Source organism: Morone saxatilis, unplaced genomic scaffold, assembly GCF_004916995.1.
Source record: "Morone saxatilis isolate NCDOM2014 unplaced genomic scaffold, NCSU_SB_2.0 Contig14, whole genome shotgun sequence".
Taxonomy (NCBI): Eukaryota; Metazoa; Chordata; class Actinopteri; family Moronidae; genus Morone; species Morone saxatilis.
Window position 1 is genome coordinate 7716865 of NW_023339696.1, and position 18793 is coordinate 7735657.

The 18793-nt window shown below is 43.3% G+C and overlaps 1 protein-coding gene across 1 annotated transcript in view; it reads right to left on the reverse strand.

The window, feature by feature from the left end:
• Window positions 1-4819: 4819 nt before the first annotated feature.
• fscn1a (fascin actin-bundling protein 1a) overlaps window positions 4820-18793 on the reverse strand; it is a gene marked incomplete in the record, with an annotated part of 14968 nt that continues 994 nt past the window's right edge. The window contains 4 exon segments of the mRNA XM_035655144.1: window positions 4820-7360; window positions 7773-7940; window positions 8896-9017; window positions 10167-10323. Of these exon segments, the coding sequence (XP_035511037.1) occupies window positions 7152-7360; window positions 7773-7940; window positions 8896-9017; window positions 10167-10323 (656 nt within the window).

Consider the following 18793-nt stretch of genomic DNA (forward strand, 5'->3'; position numbering starts at 1 on the left):
GGATCCCTGAAAACAATCGTCCCTTCTTTCTGAATACAACATATTCTGCTGTGTTTTACTCTTTTCCCGTCCTTGAAGGCACCCCGGGGCCCGCCAGACGAGCGTGTGGGTCATGGATTACAGTCGGAGAGCATTATAGAGTATTATCCGTTAATGACTCATTTAATTCAAAGAACAAAGGACTGGCTTAAGTGACGTGATAATACTCAATGAAGGAGACTTCTGGCGATGCAGTGCTGTCACTCAAACACACTTGGAGGCCCAACGCTCACTCTGAGATGAAAATGCAGTTAGATGGAGCGAGATTGTTCAGAGATACAGCGCTGAAGGGACGACGTCTCTGTAGTCCAGCCTGGACGTTAGCATTGCCCTGGTTCATTTGAGAAAATAGTAATGGGATCCATTGGATTTTAGATTATTGCAGAAAATAAGCTCTGAATTTCTTAAACGTGTTGTTCAGCAAGATAATCTTCACAGACAGACACCACTTTTATGATTTTTGAAGAGCACATTCGATTGCCAGAAGTAAAAAGCTAACATTAGGCTATAAGTAAACCACACCACAGTCACATGGCTTCAACATCACCAACACCAAACTTCCAACTTGTAATTAAATCTTGTAATTAAAATCTACACGTTATAATGTTTTAGTTAGAATAGTTTGCAAGAGCCCAACAACCAGGCTTTAAAGGCGGACTAGTGAGCAGATAGTCTCCACATTCGGCGTGCTGAAGGTCACTGACAGCCTCCGAAGTCTCATTTAACTGCTTGTTAGAAACCGCCTTTTTAAAGACGGGGGGGGGAAAAAACGTCTAAATTTACTGACATATTTTATGTCGTAGAGTAAAGTGTGAAAATCTCTTACGCTTGTGTAAACCACAGATCTTATTTCAGGCATTTAACCAAAAACCTTCTGACTTCGAGGCAAAGGAACCGGAAGAGCTAAGATGCTCCAGTTCCAGGTTTTAGGACTCGTTCCTGCAGCACTCAATATCTCAACAACTATTGGTGTGATTGCTATTTGGTTCAGATGGTACACAGAAGTGGAATTCATACTGATTTTGGTGATCAGGTCAAACAAATTACTCATCACCATCAGCTGTACTTTTGTGTTTGTGTTAGCATGCTAACACGCTAAACTAAGATGGTGAACATGGTATACATCGACATGTTAGTATTGTAACAGCATGTTAGCGTGCTGATGTTAGCATTTACCTAAAAAAATACCACTGCCCCACAGAGCTGGTTGCATGGCTGTTTGACAGAGTCAGTCTGTGTAACGATGTATGGCAAGAGATTAGATACATTTTAAATGTTGACTATCATATTGCCCACACTTAACTTATATGTTGTTTCTCTACTGTTAGTCTTTCGTTTTATCTCTGTTATTCATATGTCTTTCATGCAATAAGTAAAGCACCTTTATTGTGTATGAAATGTGCTGTACTGGTCTCACCTTATCTGCCTTGATATATAAATAGTGTAAATCAGTCAGTAAAATAACAGCGCCACCATTCCCTATTCAGACCACTGAAAACAAATGCTCAGACCTTTGAGTGAATAGCTGGTGGGAACCTGATGCTCTGAATGGGTTTTGATGAGACCGATTTGAAGTCCTGAAAATATGAACTAGACATGACCTGCATATCTCCTGAGACACCTGAGAGAGTCAAATACCACCTCTGCTGCCGCTTCCTGTTATTCTGGATTCATGTTTCTGTGAGAGCTGTTGTGACTGTACGACTACACACACATATTTTTGCATCATCAACATTGTGTGTGTGTGTGTGTGCGCATGTTAAAGCCCTCGGGTGCCCCGTCCACAAGGGCCGCTGCTGTCTGACAGCATTTGCTCCCCAGACAGTTTCCGCTGCTCAACCTCCGCTGGCGTTGTTTGTGTCTGTTATTGTTTGTGTGTATATTTAATGAGAGTGTATATTTTTAATGAGTGTGTGCTTTTACAGCTGTTACCTCTGTGTAGCTGCTCATACAGTCATTGTAGGATGTTTCATTCCTGCTGAATACTGTGGTTAAACAATAATATACTCCTATATTGTTAGTCATTTGGCCTTCACAATATGCTCTACATGGAGATTTTCCTATTCTATTTTTTAACTTTTTGTAATTTGTATGTTACTTACAATGGTCTGTACTGTACCTCTCAATTAAATGTATTACTACTTCTACTATACTACTATACTACTACTTTTTATCTCTGTGGAACTAGTTGAACACCAAAAAAACAACATATGCCGAACAATCCTCACACTTTCTGTTGCACCTAAAGGCATCATTCCAGCCACGTTAAAAGGATTTCCTGTCTCTGCACACACCCCACTAAGGTTTTATTATTCAGTCACCCATCGCTTCACTTTTCTGACTGAAAAGCAATAATCACATCTCATGGTGGAAATCTGACATCTGGATCACCACCAAAATCCTTATCAGTTTCCTGAGGCTGGTCTGGCACCAAAATGTCACCAAAATCTATTATTATAACCTATTTTTGGATATCCTGATGATGAGTTGTGTGGCTCAGTGGATGGCAATGTTAGTCAGTTTTGTCTTTACTAAAATATCAGCAACTATTGGATGGATGAATTGTCCTGACAACTCACTGTCCCCAGAGGATGTATCCTAACAACTGTAATAATTTTCTTATGTTTAAGGTGAAGACGTGTCCACACTGGGTTTGCTCTGACACAACAGATCCATTCATCGTACTTTGGTGATGTGAAAATATGCCAAACGTGCCCTCTCTGTCTCTAATGGCTGATCTGTCATAGTGAGTCAACCTGCTTTTCATCCTGTACAGACCCATGTTGCTCCTTCACGTCCCCTAAAGAGATTACTGACTGACCCACTGACCCACTGCCACGTAAGAGATTGAAAAATTACGGGTGGACGTAGATTTGATTAGAGCGAGGAGAGCCGGCAGAAAGGGGGTCAGATAGAAGATGAAAGGGACGGTACAAACACACATCCTCTGCAGTCGAGTCCACGGGAGGAATAGAGGAGGAAGAAACATTTGGGGTGGTTCAGCAGAGCTTGGCCTTGTGCTGTTTCCTCAATGATGAGGTTTTTTTTATGATCAAAGGCAAGACGCCCACTTCCTCCTCCTCCTGCTGCTGTTCCCCAGAGCTCCTCATCCTAACCCCCCTAAGCTCTGTGCCCCGCTCCCTGCCTCACCCTCCACCCCCTCAAAACCACACAAGCCTTACAAGTCCTCCATCAGCCCGCATTTTGGATGTAATAAAGGTTTTTGACATTTCTGGCCCTGACAACGCCACACACTCACTCGTCTCTTTGATTCAGACCCCTCAGCTTCCAGCAGCTGGTGTTCCCATGGTAACAAGGGGATCTGTTGAGGTGTAGGGGGACTCAGATGTGGGTGGAGACGGCGGCCATTTCGCACACAGCTACTCCTCTCCCCTTCCCTTAACCCTCCCCCATTCCTCCCTCCCTTTCTGCTTTTCACTCGTTCATTTGTTCTGACAGGAAGCGAGAGAGAGAGAGAGACCAGTCGGCTCTGCCTGCAGCCTGACACTTTACCCACAAACCACTGCACCCATTTTTGTGATCTGGGTCATATTTTGAGTGACTCATCTTTTCAGCAGAATTGAAAAATGGGAGGAAAAAAAGCAGAGGGAGAAAAAGAGGATGAGGGAGGGAGGAATTAATTGGAAGAGATGGTTAAAGCAGGCAGAGAGAGAGAGAGAGAGACAGGGGGAGGAAGATTAGGTTGAATGGGGGACATGAGGCAGCAGAGGGGAGGAGATTAGATGGAGGGGTTGGTGTGTGTTTGTTTTGCCATGTTGGGTGTTCCTCTGGGATCCGCAAGCCTGGCGGGTGGGGGTGAGGAGGGGGGGATTAGAGACCTGCTCTGGAGGCTCCATCATTACATTACCACCCTGAATAGTGTTCATGTGTATGCGTGTGTGAATCTTTAGAGGGGGTTGCCCTTTCTCTGCACTAGAATAAATGTTTCAACACAAAGGCTCTATTCACGAGACAGGAAAAAAGTGTGTGTTTCCATATATGTGTGTGTAAGTGGGGCAGCACATGGAGCCGCTGCAGTCAGAAACTGACCGAGTAAGCATTACGATTATATGAGAAAGGAGCAGGGCAAGAAAATGCTGTGATTTCCAAAAGGTTGCAGATATTAAATCATAATGCAAGAACAAACATAGAATCTAACCTGTGATCCATAACCTCTTATATCTCATATATCTTTTATCTCAGAGCTGGGTCTGTCAAGACCTGTTTAAACTCTGCTTTATTTGACATTCAGTTAAAGATTTCATTGATCTCCTGTTCATACCAAAATGTCATGTTAAATTCAAGAAAAATGTGCACAATGACACCTAATATATCTGTAATTTTCCAGTTGACAGTTTGCTACACTCATCCCAGATCAGTGATTGCACAATCAAAAATTCAAGAGCAAAAGTGTTAGAAAATTAATTGAACAGTGTGGTTGTCTGCTCTAACGTTAATTAAAAGAAAAATCTGTCTTGCTGCCTGTCTTTTAGTATAAAGACATGAAGTATATATTTTCATATAAGAACATACTTAGAAACATTAAAATCAGCGGAAGAGTTTTATTTTTATTTTTATTTTTTTAAAATAGCACCAGTCTTTGCTTAGTTAGCTAATTAGCTACGACTGATGAAATCTGCTAGAGACAAAGTCAACAGTTGGACAATGTGACTATTTTAACTAAATATAAAAATAGGAGAATAGAGGTTTAATAAGGGGAACAGTGAGAACATCCTTCATTCAGCAAGCAAGACAAAAAGAAAGAATAAAAAGAGACGTGTAGCGTTCCAAATCCCAGTTTTATTGGTCGTTGGATTTCAGGTGAACCAATGGCACGAGAGAGAGAGAGAGATTAATCCACAATATCAAAAAATTATACAAAATAATAATACAAAAAGAAGTTCCAGTTATACAAAGCAAAGATGTGGACTTTAATTATTTTTTCTTAATCTTTTTATTTTCCTACTGCCCAAAAACTCAAGAGTAAGGCACAGTCATTACCACATGTTTACCCTTCCACATCCGTTTGTCTAAGCCAGTCTCGGTTGCCTCGGAGATGCTGTTTCTCCGAGGATAACCGCTCCTTTTATTTGCTTGAGATTCTCAACCCTTCATGCAAAAAACGGTCAAAACTTCAGAGAGGAAGTTGGACGGACTTGGTGAGGAGCTGGCTACAATCATGTATCATTTCATGGGGCTGCAATGATTGGATTTTCCATACAGATTTTCACATCAGAGGAATACTTGATGATTGGGATGATGAGTGGAAGAGCCCGATAATTCAGGGCCTAGTGCCAAAATAATCTTTGCTGTACTGTAAAAACCAGTAGATAGAAACCATCGCGGCTAAATGAGTTGTGGAGAAAGCACGCCGCCAAAGGGTAGAGAATCAAAGAGGGCAGGACCTATGGGTGCAATGTGCTACATGACTGCATTACAGACATTTCAGTTAAATAGACGACAAATTCAAAGGCTTCTTTTCTTTTTTTGTTCTCTCTCTTCCCCACTTTCACTGACGAGTCAGGGACAAAAAAAAATCCAACAAAAACAAATACAATTTGGTCATTTCTCATTATAAAAAAGGCTGTCGTGATACTCCTTGAAGTTCAGACAGAAATTAAATCCAAATAAGAAGCAGGTTTAGGTTATTAAGGGCACTCTTGCAGCCCTTTCTATTATATGGCAAGGCTCTCAAGTGCAGGAGTTGGTCCAGACGTTATGTATGTGAGATGCTCGACAGGACTAACATTTCTTGTGACATGTCGTGAGTTAGTAGCACCAGGTTCCAGTTTTCGTTAGTTGTGAGATGACGGTTTGTTAATCCAGTATCAAAGGTTTGGTCTAGATAAAGGCTGAGGTGTAAGTTTGGTTGAGGGATTCAAAAAGCAGCTTTCAAAAAAGGGTCTATAAATCATTTCGCTCCAGTTGCTATGGCTACCTACTGTACGCCTACCCATGATAATGTCTGTGCCTTGGACATAGAAAAAGAAATGAATCCAACTGTGTGTTAGCGAGTGCTTTTTCTTCCAGTAAGACAGGTGAGTGCAGTAAACACATGTCCGCACCATTTTTAATTTTATTTTCTTTATACTGTTCTCGGGACAATAGGTTCAGCTTGCGGAGGAGGGGGGGAGGTAAAGGGGTTGACAAGTGTTTTAACTTCCTACATCCTGTTTGGTCCAGGAAATTCCCCGCCAACCAGTGAGAACAACAGAGGAAACTGGTTTACATTTGAATATTATACAGTTGAGATGAAGAGTAGGGGAGGGGGTGGGGCTTGAACCCGTCAGTTACACCATCTTCAATATCTTTATCAGATCCACTCCAGTTATATCACATAGTTATCACACAGAGACAACAGGCCTGCTCATGAAAACAAACTAGACCTGGTCTGACAGAAGCAGGAAATCTGTTTCTACATGACCCAGCCGCACAAAAACAGACCCACTTTCACCATCTTTGACATGCAGCTAACAGGAAGCAGCTGAAGTCGATTTTATCCAGTGGAGGATCTGCGTTGGGAGATTAAATCAGGTAGAAACAGATCTAGCAGACCAGGTGAGACACCATAAATACTGCCACCATGTGCTGCTCACACAGACAATAGAGACAAGTAGAAAGACGAGGGGGTTAACTCAGAGAGGAGGGGACGGGGGACGGGGACGGGGGGGGGCTCTTTAAACGTGGCTCTGCTCTGCTCTGGGAGAGGGACGGCCCAATCGTAAGGCGAGGAGGGAGTTGAGTGACAGGTTGAGCAGCGAACCAGATGGGAGCAGAAAAAAGTGCACAGCCCCACGGTAACTATGGCAACAGATAAAGGTCGGCGCTGCAGAGCAGAGCTGGGAAAAAGGGAGGAAGGAAGGATGAAGGGAAGGAAAGGGAGGCAGGAGAGAAAGGGGTGTTCTCCTTCCTTCTTCTTCTATCCTTCCTGTTCTCTCTGTGCAGTTTATCAACATATAAAGTCATAAGTACAGGATATAATATAAGGAATGGAAGGAAGGGGAGTGGGGGGTAGATAGGTAGATGTATGGACAGGTAGTGCTGCCGTGCTGCGTCGCCACACTTCATTCATCAGCATCGCAGCAGTGGGCGACCGCATCCATGCTTCCCCCTCAGTACTCCCACAGTGTGGCGGTCTCCAGGTCGTCGGCGTTGGCCTTCAGCACGCCAGCGTGGTCGCCACGGAGGTACTTGCTGTCGGCGGCGTGGCGGACGGCCAGCTTGTTGTAGTCGCAGAACTCGAAGAGGAAGTCGACGGGTGTGTCGCTGCTGCTCACCACCGACTGCTCGTTACCCACCATCCAGTATTTACCCGTCGAGTCTGCAGGAGGAGAGGAGATGGATGCGAGGGAGAGAAAAGATGGTAAACGCAAGTATGTAGATGGAGGCATCATGTGGGGGAAAGGTGGGGTAAGGGTGTGAAAACATGAAGGAGGGAACAAAAGGTTCAGCTTAAAATTTTGCTTTGTTTGAATTACATAACATGAAGGCTGGGAAATTATCCCAATCAAATCCTTCTTTTTGGCACCAACGCCTAATGAGTGAGTAAATCCATAATGAGAATCCCTTAAAGAGTAAATGATTTAATCCCTTGTATGGCTGCAGGAGCTCCCTCCACATGCTCTGACAAGCAACACCTTTCTGCGTGGTGCTGCTGCACGTGTGCAAGTTTAAACCCCCAGACATGTCCTTCAGCAAGACTGACCGTGTATCGGCTGAACACCTGAACTGACCTTGCAGGCTGTAGGCTCCATCTCTGAACTCCAGAGTGAAGTAGTCATAGGTGGAGCGGTTGGAGTCCAGCGTCCCTGTCACCTTCCTGCAGCCGATGAAGCCGTGCTCTCCCCGCAGCACGATGATCGGGCGGTTAATCAGCTTCATGAGGAACTCCTCCGACTCACCTGGAGACAGAGAAGGATGTGACATGATCACTGGAAGGTCGGAGTGTAAAAACTACTGTAAAGACATTCAATTGCACTATTATCTAATATCTAAAATGCCCAAATCTGCAACTTGTGCGTTATATTACAGCTCTTTCATCAAGCTGAGAGTGCTGAGTTTTCATACATCTCATTAAAAATGTATGCAAAGCAACTTGGCTTCAAACATGCCCTAAAAAAAAAGAGCACTGTGGTAGCCAACAGCTCCCTCATCTGAAACTGCGGCACAAAGTGAGCGCTTTGATCCGCTAATGCCAACACACAAAACCTGCTTTATGATTGCAGCATCTTCTGATCTGCTTGCTTACATGATGCCTGTGTCTTGCAGCAATAAAAGCAGTTGCTGTAATGGCCAAACTCTGCGTAAAGTCTTCTTCACATTAGCTATTTGTAGCATCTGTGTGCTATAATAAACTGGGTGAGCTGGTATCTGTCCAATAAATATAATGCGTCAGGCAGCAGCAGGTTAGCTTAGCCCACATTATTGTTCTAAGAAGACTATTTGTATTTGACTTAATATATGTCCGGAGGGGATCTTTAAATATAGCACTTGAGTAACTGTTACTTTCCCCCACTGTTTTGCCATCATAGTGCAGGCTCCTCATTGCCTCTGCACACTCAGGACTTTTCTCATGATGTTTCCAATCAACTTGATTAACTTCAGAAGAAACACAGCAAGAAACATGGCAACAACAACAAACGGAAAGATTGCAACAAAGCTGAATTCCCCAAAGAGTAAACAGCTCTGCTCAGAAGTGCTGAAGCCTTTTGAAGCCCAGAAACAACTGGAACATCCAGCCATGAATTAATTCCTGTGTGTTGAAATCCCCCCCCCACCCACCCATCACTGCTGAAAAGTAAATCAGTTAGCTAACATATCATTGTCTGAACGGCTGAATCAACAAATCTCACCGACCGGCAGAGTCGATGGTGGCTGCTAGTTGGCCGTTTTTCTTGGCGGCGACATATTTCCCGTTAGCAGCCCTGAGAGTCAGCCTCTTCCCACGCCACTCAATGTCAAAGTAGCAATTAGCTGACCTACGGAGAGAGACACAGAGAAAGTGAAGGCATGAGAGGTAAGAAGGATAATTAAATTTACATGGCAGTTAGATATCCGGTAGCGCTTTCGTCAGTGTCAAGTTTAAACACACAGTCACAGCTCTCCTGTTGCTCGGACAACTACACCCAGCCGCTTTATGCAGAGCCTTAAGTAATTGTTGGGTAATTGGATAGGTAGGCTCAGGGTGGAGGGATAAGCTTCACTTGTAGTCTTTGGTTAAGTTGAATCAAGTAGCTCGTTAATCCTTTCACTTGGCGCAGAGCAGGGTTTTTATTTCCTCGTCACATTTTTGGGGCCTTGCTACAAGCCTTTATTAGAGAGGAGCTCTGAAACACTTTTCCAAAATGTTTCCGCAAACCACGAGAGGACTTGGTGAGAGAAAACATTTCTGTGGTTTAATCAGCGAGGAGTGAACCGAGTCAAATCTCAAGAATGTGATGAAGGAATTTGGTGTACTTCCTGCAGAGCGCTCTGCAGTGTGTCGAGTGTGACTGTCTCTGCTCCGTGTTATCTTAACGGAGGGGTGGTCAGCCTCCAGGTTAACTCAGGACACTTCTATGACCAATCTCATCATCTACAGCCTCGATCTTTGCATTAAAAACTTACAAAATAAGAGATTTACAAAATAAAGGTCAAAGGTTACATTTTTGTAACACACAAGTCTAAGCTTCTACTCTTGCATCTGTTTGGGGCCTCACAGGGAATCATCCAGGAGCATAGAATCAAGGGTCAAGGGTCAGGGGTTAACAGCCAGCACTCTGGCTGGACAGAAGCACTGCACATTAAAGAAAATCTCTACAGGTTGAGGTCGCACACAAATGCACTTAATCTCCCACAACATGCCACAGCCATGACATGATCACTCGCTCTTCACCTCCCACACGTCATCCACCCCCCACTGCACACACACCATTAAACACACAACCCTTACGGTAAGTCATGCCACAGCTCAAATTTCCAGAGAGGACTACAGACTAAGAGTGTGACGGACCAGTATCAGGTTCTCCATGATCACACAAACACTCGCTGGCTGAGAGGTTAGTGAGCGACAGATTGGAGCAGGTGTGGTTGTGGCGGTGTGTCTGAGCATAGAAGAAGAGACACAGTGATGTGTGTGCGATGCTTACTTGGTGGAGGCGGTGCACTGCAGGCCGCCGTTAGCAGTCAGGGTCCAGTATTTCCCAGCGGCGGTCCGGAACGCGCACTTCCTGTTTTCACGACAAATCTCCACCTGGAACACTTCCTGGTCGCCCTCCTCGTCCTGATTGGCTGACAGGTCCATACCTGAGCCGGGTCAGACGGTTGGGAGAATGGGTTAGATGAAACACAGGCTAGCAGGTCAGTCATGAGTCCAACGTACGCGTGAGGGCTGCAAATAGCCGCAGAAGGTGACCGTTAACAACAAACAGTCCAGATGCAGACGCACGCCCACACACATCCTCTGGTCAGGATCAGACGTACTAAATGAGCAACATCAGACGGCTCGGATTAGTAAAGGATTTCACACAGCTGCACACACACACACCCACCCACACCCACATCTGTCATAGTCCAGACAGACCCCATAGAGTTCAAAGGATTAGTCGTCATGGTGGACGGTCACAAAACACAGGAAGAAAACTCATAAGGCCACAAGAATCTTCACTTCACTGACATCCACCATGAATGTAAACTGCAACAGTCAGAGCTCAAACAGTTAATGAGTTGAAAATGAATCTGCAGCATTTGTAATAATCAGTTAATTGTTTAGGTCATTTTATTAAGCAACAAGACTCAGAGTCTTCAACAGCAGAGCAGTGATTTGAGCTAACATGCTCATGATGACAGTATTTATGCCTATGCTGATGTTTAGCAGGTACAACGTTCACTATGTTCAATATCTTAGTTTAATTAGCCTGATAACATGTATTAATTAGCACTGAGCATTAAGTACAGCTGAGGCTGATGGGAACATGGCAAAATCATTGCATCATCAAAGTCAATTGGACAAACCATCCAATAATTGTTGAGATATTTCAATCTATAGTCCTAAAGGCTAGTGTGCATATCTGTGTGTGTGCGTGTGCGTGTTTATACCCGACTGTATATCTACAGAACACCAGACTTCATTAAAATCACATCAACCCCACTGAGGCACTTAAGAGCAACAAAGAGAAAACAAGCACGAGTGAACTATAGGATGAAGGCATACACAACCCTCCAGTGTGCCACTCCCCTCGCGCACTCTTCACCCAGCACAATGCGTGCTATTGTATATGATGAGGTCATGGCGTGGATGAACATATAGCTAGAGGGCTGGAGAGACAGAGAGATGGACTGTCTGGTGGACTGTTGTGTAAATGTGTGCAGAGCGAGAGAGGGAACGAGACAGAGGGAGAAAGAAAGATGTGTTTGAAAAAGCAAACCAGTGCTCTCATGTGTTCCCCATCCGCCTCCCTTCTCATGTGTGACACCCTCCCCCACTTCTGCTCATTTTTTCCATGTTTCTTGTTCTCTTACAGCCTCGGAAGCAGCTGCAGCAGTCACATTGAATACATAGCAAATCTGTCCTAAAATGCTGCTGTTAATAATAAAAAATCATATCATCATGTGTGTCAACTGTCAGCTGAGGGACTGTATGAAAATTAGATTTTTATTTTATTTTCTGGCAGGGCTACTTAAGTTTTTTTTGTGTTTATTTTCAAACTTTAATAGTCTTTGACTCAGATTTTGTGCAGCTCTCTCTGGAGTGACAAAAGGCTTCATATAACTTTATTCACATGTGCAGTAGTACTCCCCAAGAGATGTAAACAGACTTTAATGTGTAAAAAAGATGGAGTTCCTCTTTGCTCATGAAATATGTCAAACCCATTCAATATTGTTCTGTGTTGTTTTTGATATGTTGGGGTGTTGCAGTACTTTTTGAAGCCAAGTGGAGTATCCAAAGAAAATAATGATGGGAAGGCGTTGCTTTTTTTAGAAAGTCAAACAACCTTATCCCTTAATTTTCATACAGTCACCAATAGTTTCACAACAACAGTCTTCCTTTCCATACAACACTGAACTGAAGCCAAAGATATACTATGTACATAAAAGTAATCAAGATCCTCGTCACTGAAAAGTATTACGTAAGGTGTTACATAAAAGGTGTTATAAGTAAAAGAGTTACTGCTCAAATTTTGTGTCTCGAAAAAGGCTCGGGAACTCTGGCCTCTGCGGACAGATTGAGTTTCTGCAGAAAAATGGGAGATGCGCGCGCACACACACACGCGCGCACACACACACACACGTGCACACACACACACACACACACGCGCACGTGCACACACACACACACAACTGAGAAGGAAAATATAACTGGCCATAATGGGAACCACATGGTGTGGAGGGGGGGGGGGGTCACAGAAGATGAAATGCAAGTTTAGCTGCAACAGACAAGGAGCGTTTGAAGGAGCACATTAGAGGAGGCGTAAAGGAGGAAAAATGAGGAGAAAACAGGGTCAGACTCTGCTCGCCTCCAGGATCATCAGTCACATTACTGAACTCTGCTCTAATCCTCGCGGCTTCCTGCTCGGCCGATGCAGACGCTCAGTACAGTAGCACAGAAGAGACAATTTATTACTGTGGCAGGAGGGAGAGAGAGTAGAATATCTGCTGGACACTTTACCCACCAGGAACTTACAGTGGGATTACTGACTCACCTATGTCATTAATTAGCTAATTACAAAACACTGAGGACAAATAGATTTTATAAATAAAATAGGACATTAACTATAATTTCCTTTAGAGGAAACCACCACCAGGGCTGAACAAAAGCCACTACATTTGTTTTACTGATTCAAAATTACACGCATTGCAAAATGTAAAGAACGACAGTTCATAAGTTTTCCGTGGGGTAATCACCTGGTAGGTGGATTTTGTTACCTGGACCAGGATAGATGTTTGCATATTTTCAGTCTTTATGCTAAGCTAAGCAAAGCAGCCGCTGACAGTAGCTTCATTTTTGTCAATACAGACATAAGAGGAGTATTACTCAACTCGTCCAACTCTCTGCAAGACAACGAATACCACAATCCATTTACTTTTTGATGAAAATGTAGAGAAACTGTGGCCAGACAGAGTGACTAACTCACCCTAAGATACTGTAATTTGTACAGGATTCAATGTAGAAGTCTATTTGTCTCCGGGTCAAAATACATTTATTATTTCTAGGGTGAAAAACACTATTTAAATTTTCATCCTGAATGTTTGACACAGACAAATGGAAAAAATATGAATTTCACTATATGAAAATAAACCAGGAACTTAACACAGTGCATACTGGAATATGAACTGAATAACACGGTTACTGAGATGGTTTGAATAGATTATTCCACAAAAATCGTTTGATTTGAATTTCTGTGGGTGAGATGTTTGGGTGCTGTCAAAGAGATTTTTACTCTCTTCAACATCATTTACAATGTTTTGAAGGAAATAGGATGATATTTGACACTGTTTATTGTATTGGGCACACAGTGGATACCAGGAAGTGTTTGTCCCTTCTCTACAGTCTGAGGTTTTCGGTCGCATCTTCACACACGCACACGCACACGCACACGCACACACACACCTTGAAACTGGTCACAAGTTATCACAAGGAAAGAAAAATACTGGCGGGTACACAAACAGCATGAAAATACAAGACTGACAGAGACAAAACACTCACCCTGACCCAGAGAGGGAGGCTGGGGCTGCATGTCAGGCTTCGTGTGTGTATGTGTGTGGTTTTTTATATGGGCTGCACAATTAATTATTGTAATTACTGAAATATGCAAATCGCAGAAGCAATATGCAAATCACAAGAGCTGCGATGTTTTGATGAAGGTAAAACGTGTGACAGAACAGCATAATGAAGAACTGTAGTGTTGCAGAGATGCCCTGGTTTACAAATCCTATTCTCCTGATTTAAGAAAATGTGTTTGGTAAAGAACATCCAAACATTTCACACATGATTTTAACTGATTTTTTAAGTGAAAATTTAATTTGTGATGCAAAAATGCTCATTCCTACACTAATTGTCATATAAATATCTAAATATCTCTCCAAATAATCAAATATGTTTCTACCATATTATGCAGCCCATGTTTTATAAGCCCAGATACGTCTATACTTTACTTTGTGAAGCTCACAGGGTTAATGGGGGAGGAGGAAAGAGGGTCTGCACTTAAACACATATCACTCAGTGTCCCTCTTTGGTAGACCACACCAAAAGAAGTGACCACACATTCAGAATCCACCCAAACCACACCTAACGCAGAGCACAACACACACACACACTTGAAAACAACCCCCCTATCTTTCTGTCCACCCCACCCACCGCATTCAGCCTGATGGCGGCAGGCACAGATTGTTGGCCCCGGTTACTGTGAGCCAGCACCAGAGGCCTGCTGTGAACGCACGCGATTGTATCAAGTGCAATTGTGTGTGTTTGTGTGTGTTTGTGTGTGTCTCCTATTGTTCATCAGGCCTGACCGAGGAGGCGACCAGCTGGGGCACAAACAGGGAGCCAGATCATCGGCCTTTGTTCTGATACACACACACACACACACACACACACACCACACACACACCAACACCCACACCACACACACACACAGCACACACACACACACTACACACCACACACACCACACACACAGGCACACAGCACACCACACACACACCACACACACACACGACACACCCACACACACACACCACCACACACACACACACACAGTACGACGGGCCAGCCAGCCTACACACTGAATACTGTGCTGACTGTAACACAGCTGCTCATACAGTATAGACAAACTGAACACTCACAACTCCAATACTCCCACTTCCTCTAACAAACGCAACAAAAAAAAACGAGGTCAGACATGCGAGATACAGTATTGTGCCCGGGGATGTCCTACATTTTTGGGGGTAAATTGATTTAAACCCCATTCTGTGTTCAGTGTGTTGCAAAAAGATTGACTGAAGTACAGTTGGACTGTGAGTTAGAGGGCATTAGTGAGGAGACACACCCAGAGGGGAGCAGGATGACACACTGGAGACCAGCTGAAGCCTAACCTATAATAAAGTAGACGACATTAAGGAGCAGAGGTTCTCTGGTGCTCCCTTGGCACACTCCCAGCACACACACAGACGCACAGACACACACAAACACAGTGAGGGTCTATAAACACATTAAAGGTTGCAGCCAATGAAGATTACCAAGGATGTATAAATTGATTGCATTCCTTCTTTTTTTCCTGTTTGGTGTGTGTGTGTGTGTGTGTGTGTGTGTTAATGTGCTGTAAAAGGGAGCAAATCATCACCCTTTACCCTGCAGGGATTAACACACACCAGCCAAGGTCAGAGTTGTGTGTCTCATGTCTCATTTCCTGCCAGCGGGGGGGTGAAGGATACAGAGAGGGTGTCAGGGCCTGAATCATGGCCAGACACAACATGGAGCCACAGTTTCTGTCTCCTTTAACCACACAAGAGACAATATGATGATGATGAAGTCTGATTATAACTCTGGTCTGACGTGATCACTGCTTTTCAACACTTGAGAGCTTCCACTGGAGTCTGCGAAAGTAATACGGCGTTATATTTGTGCCTCATTCCTGAGCGAGCAGTGGGAGACTTTGGGAGAGGGAGAGTTTGAGAAAAATCAACAAAAATCTGTTCTGTGCTCAATAAATGTATTTGTACATTGGCATTATCCATACTAACATGGAATAATAACCCCTCTCACTTATCCCTCTTCCTCTCTCAACTCTCGCGCCACAAAATCAACCAATCGGAGAAGTGAAAAAAGGTCAATTCTGATTGGTTGTGCCGGACTATTTTTTGACCAGGTGCGGTAACTTTCTGAACGTCATGAGGAAGTCACTATTCCTGACCAAGAAATAGTCCCTCACAAGCTACGAATTTACTTTGTTACACAACGTTTTTTACTACAGAGGCTAAGCTAACTGGCTGCTGGCTGATATCTGCAGCAGACAGACATGAGAGTCCTCTCATCTAACTCTGGGAAAGAAAGGTCAATGTTCTTTAAATGTGTCTCTGTTGCTTGGCATTTTAAATCTTTTCATGTGGCTTTAGTCAAGTTTTATAGGAGTTGCATTCATACCAAGTCTTATAAATCCAGTAAGTTAATAGACAGCAGGCTTAGTCACAACCACAAAACATTCAAGGTGCAATACCTTATTGCCATATCATCGGAAGTTAAATAATTGACACAAAGACCGCCCTGCCAACTGGGATCACACTCCGCTCACCTCACACTTGCTTCTCAGAGAGGACCATCAGTTACAGACACTCGTCAGCACTCAGCAGTCACACCAGTAGCCAACAGGATATGATGGACTCATCCATTTAGCTGACAAACCAGCGCTCAGTATTCCCTAACATATACACCACAGCTTATGGGCAGAACAGGCCACTTAAAAGGCCATTGAGCTCCAGGCTGACTGATAACTTTGTCTCAGTCCATATGAGGGGTCGTTAAAGTATCAGGGAATTTGCGATCATCTCTGTTTGCAGGGATGAGGGGAGTGGATGATAACGTCCGGAAACAAGCAAGGGTCACATTAATGGCAATTATGAATGCCGCAAGGCACCAATTAGAGGGCAGCAGAAGCAAAAGGACCCTATAGGACAAGACTTCATGCTGAATTTTATGGATTTATTTAAGGGTTATGGTTGAAATTTAAGAATCCCACGTCACAATATTACACAGGTGAACATGTTGGCTAATTAAAAGCCTCTTTTCAAGCCATTATTAAATGAGAAAGTAAAGAAGCAATGATGATAGATGTGGGTAGAAGAACAAATAAATAAATGATGCTGAGGAGTTGCTGGTAGTAATGTCAAAAGATCTTAAAATATTAAAGTCGCTGTTTGAATATTTTTAATACTTAATGCAATATAGGTCAGTTAGACTCTAAACTGAGACTTCTACATGAGGTTCAACACTGATCTATAAAGGTTAAGAGCGAATCACAAAATCAACAGTTTTGACTGGGTAAAGCAGCTTTTTGACTGACCCACTTGAGCTCGCTCAGACCTTCGGCGGCTAATGAAAGCCAGCAGACTTCAGCTGCCATCTTGGCTCAGGTTTGCCAGGCAAATAGCAGCTGTCGGTTTAAAAAAACATCTGGAGCCGGTTTAATTCCAATCGACATTTAATCCACATCACAATGATCCAGTTGTTGGAGGGTTGAACAAGGTCTTCCTCTGAAAGATTCAGACCTCCTGCTCGTTATGGACAGATTTGAGCTGCAGGGGGACATGAGAGTCCTTGAGCAAAGGAATCATATTATTGACTGACCTCTGATTAGGGATGCAACGATAAAACCTTTTTTCCTCACTCAATACCTATTCTGATATCTCAGGTCAAAGTATCGAACAACATCGAGCACTGATGGGACACCAGTGCTGTCTTTTTCCAAATCGGTAAAGGTCACTGTGTGGAACACATCGGGACACAAAATAAGTCAGCGAGTCAACCGATAGTGGAAACACTTAGTATAATGACATTCAAAAGGAAGTTTTATTCAAAAGGTACCCTATGAAGGTTTTGACCACAAGCAGTGACAGAAGACCAACGTTCTTTATAGCTGGAACAACAAGAAAAAATGCCAGAAATGAATTGGTTTCAGTTATGTAAATGAGAATATTAAAGTATTTTTAGTCTGTGATAGTGAGCTGAATATGTTTGGGGTTTTGGGCAAAACAAGTAATGGCTCTGGGAAATTGTGATGGGCATTTTCACTGTTTTCGGACATATGCTTCATCAGCATCAATAATGTATCTAGAGCTATAACTGATCATTTCTATTGTTCAGTAAAGTTAGCAGCCCAAATGTCTTATTTATTCTTACTAGCAACTAAAAGTAAAATAAAGATCTAAAGCAGCAAGTTTCCCATTCAAGATGCTAAGACACATCCTAATAGGACTTTTTACTTGCTTATAGAGAAACAAGTCCTGAATACATGCATTCATTGTGTGTTTGTGGAGTAAGAGCAGGACGTCACTGAGCTGGATCCTCCACAATAAAAAGACAATCTGATTCAGCAAAATGTCTCACAGACAGCAATGACAGTCTATCACTTGGGGATTATTAAAGCGCGGTTCATGCTCTCATTACAGAGGACGTCATTATCTAATTCCAACAGCTCCATTACAAATGCTCTCTTTATTCAACCTCCACCTTCAAAACCGGCCTCCATTTTGTGTCCGGGACTGAGCTCCACTCAAAAAGCTGAAGAAGTGATGGAGAGGAAAAAGTAGATAAATATCCCTGTGACAAGTAAACAAAGCAGGGAAACGGAACAAACCGGGTCAGGAGAGGAAAACAAAAGGAGAGACACATCATACTTTCAGAAAAGAAGAAGCAAAACCACAGCACCGCACAGTATTCTCACTAGTGAGCTCCTCTAACCAGACGCTAAATATAGATTTAAAGAGCATAAATTAGTATATTCCTATCATTCATTACAACAGACAGTCACTGCCACGGTCTCTCTGCTTTCTCAGGCACTGGAGCCAAATCACACTCAAGATTTTTGTGCTGACTCAAAGACATTTTAAAAGCATGATTCAAACACACACACACACACAACTTAAATTTAAGGGCTTCTGATTAGTTTCAATGCGGTTTCTTTGTATTAAGACCCCTCAACAACATGAGGGATGTCAGTGATAATGACCTCAGACACACAGCAGCCAGGCCTGTAGGCTGGAGGAGTGGGGGCGGGGGTGA